We start from the raw sequence: 2,741 nt of genomic DNA on the forward strand, positions 1-2,741 counted from the left end.
CTTTTATTATTATAATAGATGTATTATGACAATAAGAAATATTATATAAAAATGAATGAAAAGAGTTGAAGTTAAAGATCATCAATATTAATATCATCTAATTCATCGTCTCCTTTATGCATTAAAGTGACTTTAGTTTCATTCTTACTTTCATTGATTTGATCAATCATTGAAATTAATCCACCCTCATTGATTTTTCCAGTCATTTGTCCACGTTGACACATCATCAAAATCATATCACCTACTTGTCTTGCTTTTTCTGGTTTAACAAGAGCAATACTAGCAACTTACAGTTAATCCCCATTTTAAATGAAATACAAAAAAACATTACAAACGTCTTTCTTTTGCTGCTGGTTCAAGAACAGAATCAATAATTTGTTGTCTTTGTTCTTCTTGTTGTCTAATTTATTACTACTCTTTGGTTTTTGTATTACAACCATATAACAAACCTTCTTTGTTCCTCTTTATATTGTTGTACTTGTTGTGAGTTCATTTCTTTTAAATTTTCCAGTTATTGTTATTTGAAATTTATTCATCTTTAGAATAATGATATAACATAGTTAAAAGAAACTCAAATAAGTGTAATAAGGCATATTTTATTCTTGTTGTTACTCTTCAAAGTCAAATTTGATTGGAACAAAGAGCAAAATACAGAGAATGTAGTGAGAATGTATTTTGTGTTGAGTTTATCAACTTGAAAAGATAAGATTTGAGAGTAATTTAAAGATAAAAACACTTAAAGTACATGAAAATTATGTTAGTGTTATTACGATCAAGATAAATTGTATTAGTGTTAATACAAAGCAATAAATAAAACATGACTTAAATTGTGTGTAGAAAAGAGAGTATAAGTTATGTTATATTGTCCCAATCCTTTTTTTAGTGAGAGTTAGTACAAGTTCGTTTTTATCAAAATTTTATTTGTTTAAAATAAGAATTGGTTATCTTCAATCAAATATATAATAAAGCAATGAAAAATAGTTCATATCCCAATCTTCAAAGAAATATTTTTATGGTATCAAGAAATATGGTAGATGCAAAGGGTGTCACAAGTAGTTTCGTATTTAACTTTTACGTGTACTTTAATTTAAAACTTTCAACGTTTAGTTTTCATAAAAGAGGGGTTTGTTCAATCAGGATATGAAGAAAGGCTAAGTTATCACTATTATTAATAAGACTGAAAAATTTGTTGGAGTTTGAGTGAAAAGAGTTACTATACCCGCGTTAATTTCTCAGAACTTGAAGAAGTGTACGAATGAATTAATGTGAAGTAAAAGAAATAGTTTCAAGTATCTTAAATATCTTGTCTCAAAAAAATAAACAGCGAATTAATGTATTTACAATAACGCACTTTATTTATTCAAAACACAAAAAATAAGGGAGTTAATTAAATAGTTAACTAAAAACAGTTATTGATTTTTATAAGAATTTGGTATTGTTTGTATTAATAGACAGTATTGTATTCTTTGTTTTTGTTATTAATAATAATATTTTATGTTAGTTTGTCATAAACAAAAACAAGTGAGCCACACAAATGAAACTTAGCCATATTCTTTTAACTTCATTGTTGGTTTTTATTTTTTATTCTGGAAAAGTTTCTCTTAATAAAAATTAATAATAATTTTAATTCTAATAATTTAAATCAGTCAATGTTTTATATAGCAATTACAGAAAATTCTACAAGGAAATGAACAAAAGAAGGAAGTGAAAAAGGGTTCTTATGTACTTATTAATTTACTTGAGTGTTTGTTTCATGTCAGATTCAGTACTCACTAAAGCTGCATCTAAAACAAAGATTTTAGAAGAACAACAACTTTATGTTTGTTTTATTTGTTAAAACGATTAGATTATAAGAAAACAAAGAATAATTAAATTATAGGCATACACAAATTTTATCAATTATATTCTTATTGAAGAACCATTTGTAAATGATATACTTACAGATCTCAAAGATGGGTTAATTTTAATTCGGTTTTTAACGAATATAAGTGGTAAAGAAGTTCTTAAAACTATTGAAACACCATCAAAAGATATTGAAAAAATACAAAACCTAGGTGCAGTAATTCAGTTTGCAAAAGATGAAGGGATTAAAGTGTTAACATCAGCAGAAGAGATATTTAATGGAGAAAAGAAAGGAATTTTATCATTTATGTATCAAATATTGAGTAAATATAGACTTGGAAGTTTATTTCTATTTTTATCTTAGATTTTTAATAAATTGTTATTAAATTAAATAGATTGTCCTGTTAAAATGACTGATTTTACTAAATGGATTAAATCAATTCTTAAAATTGAAGACAATAGTTTTGATCTTAAAAAGGAATTATCAGAAGGTATTTTATTTGCAAAATTAATTAATTATCTTCAAAATGATTTAATTAATTTAACATCTTTCACAGATAATCATTTGGAGAACATACAAAGATGTATTGACATTGCATATCAAAGATTAAATATTCCAAAGTTAATTAAAGCAGAGTTTGTTGAGAAAAATACTGTAGATGATTATTGTCTTTATTTTTATTTAACCTTCTTTATAATGAAAGAAAATGTATTTGATGATAATGAAGTAATGGAAACAATTGCACAAGGAATTAGAGAAAGAAATGCTCAATTAAAAATGACTTTAAAAAGTAGAATTGGAAATAGTCTTAGAAGAATGCTTGATTGTTCTAAAAGTGTACGTATTACTTGGCCAAATCTTGATGATCCATCAGTTCCAGAAGAAGCAAAAAATATGG

At 25.1% G+C, this 2,741-nt stretch overlaps 2 protein-coding genes across 2 annotated transcripts in view, besides 3 other annotated features; one reads left to right on the top strand and one right to left on the bottom strand.

Annotated features, from left to right (window-relative positions):
- The window catches only part of EDI_217220 (WD repeat-containing protein, putative), a gene marked incomplete at both ends in the record, with an annotated part of 1,272 nt that extends 779 nt beyond the window's left edge, over positions 1–493 (bottom strand). The window contains 3 exons of the mRNA XM_001737293.1: positions 149–286; positions 336–400; positions 450–493. Coding sequence (XP_001737345.1) covers positions 149–286; positions 336–400; positions 450–493 — 247 coding nt within the window. The remainder of the gene's footprint in view (positions 1–148; positions 287–335; positions 401–449) is intronic.
- Positions 494–1,475: 982 nt separating this feature from the next.
- Positions 1,476–1,496: a sequence feature (AT_rich).
- A 105-nt stretch (positions 1,497–1,601) lies between these two features.
- Positions 1,602–1,643: a sequence feature (AT_rich).
- A 110-nt stretch (positions 1,644–1,753) lies between these two features.
- Positions 1,754–2,741, top strand: part of EDI_217330 (uncharacterized protein) — a gene marked incomplete at both ends in the record, with an annotated part of 1,834 nt that continues 846 nt past the window's right edge. Inside the window, 4 exons of the mRNA XM_001733323.1 lie at positions 1,754–1,819; positions 1,880–2,183; positions 2,238–2,633; positions 2,656–2,741. The exon at positions 2,656–2,741 is cut by the window's right edge and continues 846 nt beyond it. Of these exons, the coding sequence (XP_001733375.1) occupies positions 1,754–1,819; positions 1,880–2,183; positions 2,238–2,633; positions 2,656–2,741 (852 nt within the window). The remainder of the gene's footprint in view (positions 1,820–1,879; positions 2,184–2,237; positions 2,634–2,655) is intronic.
- Positions 2,185–2,236: a sequence feature (AT_rich).

This window comes from Entamoeba dispar, genomic scaffold (assembly GCF_000209125.1).
Source record: "Entamoeba dispar SAW760 scf_1105229460511 genomic scaffold, whole genome shotgun sequence".
In the NCBI taxonomy this organism is placed as follows: Eukaryota; Evosea; order Mastigamoebida; family Endamoebidae; genus Entamoeba; species Entamoeba dispar.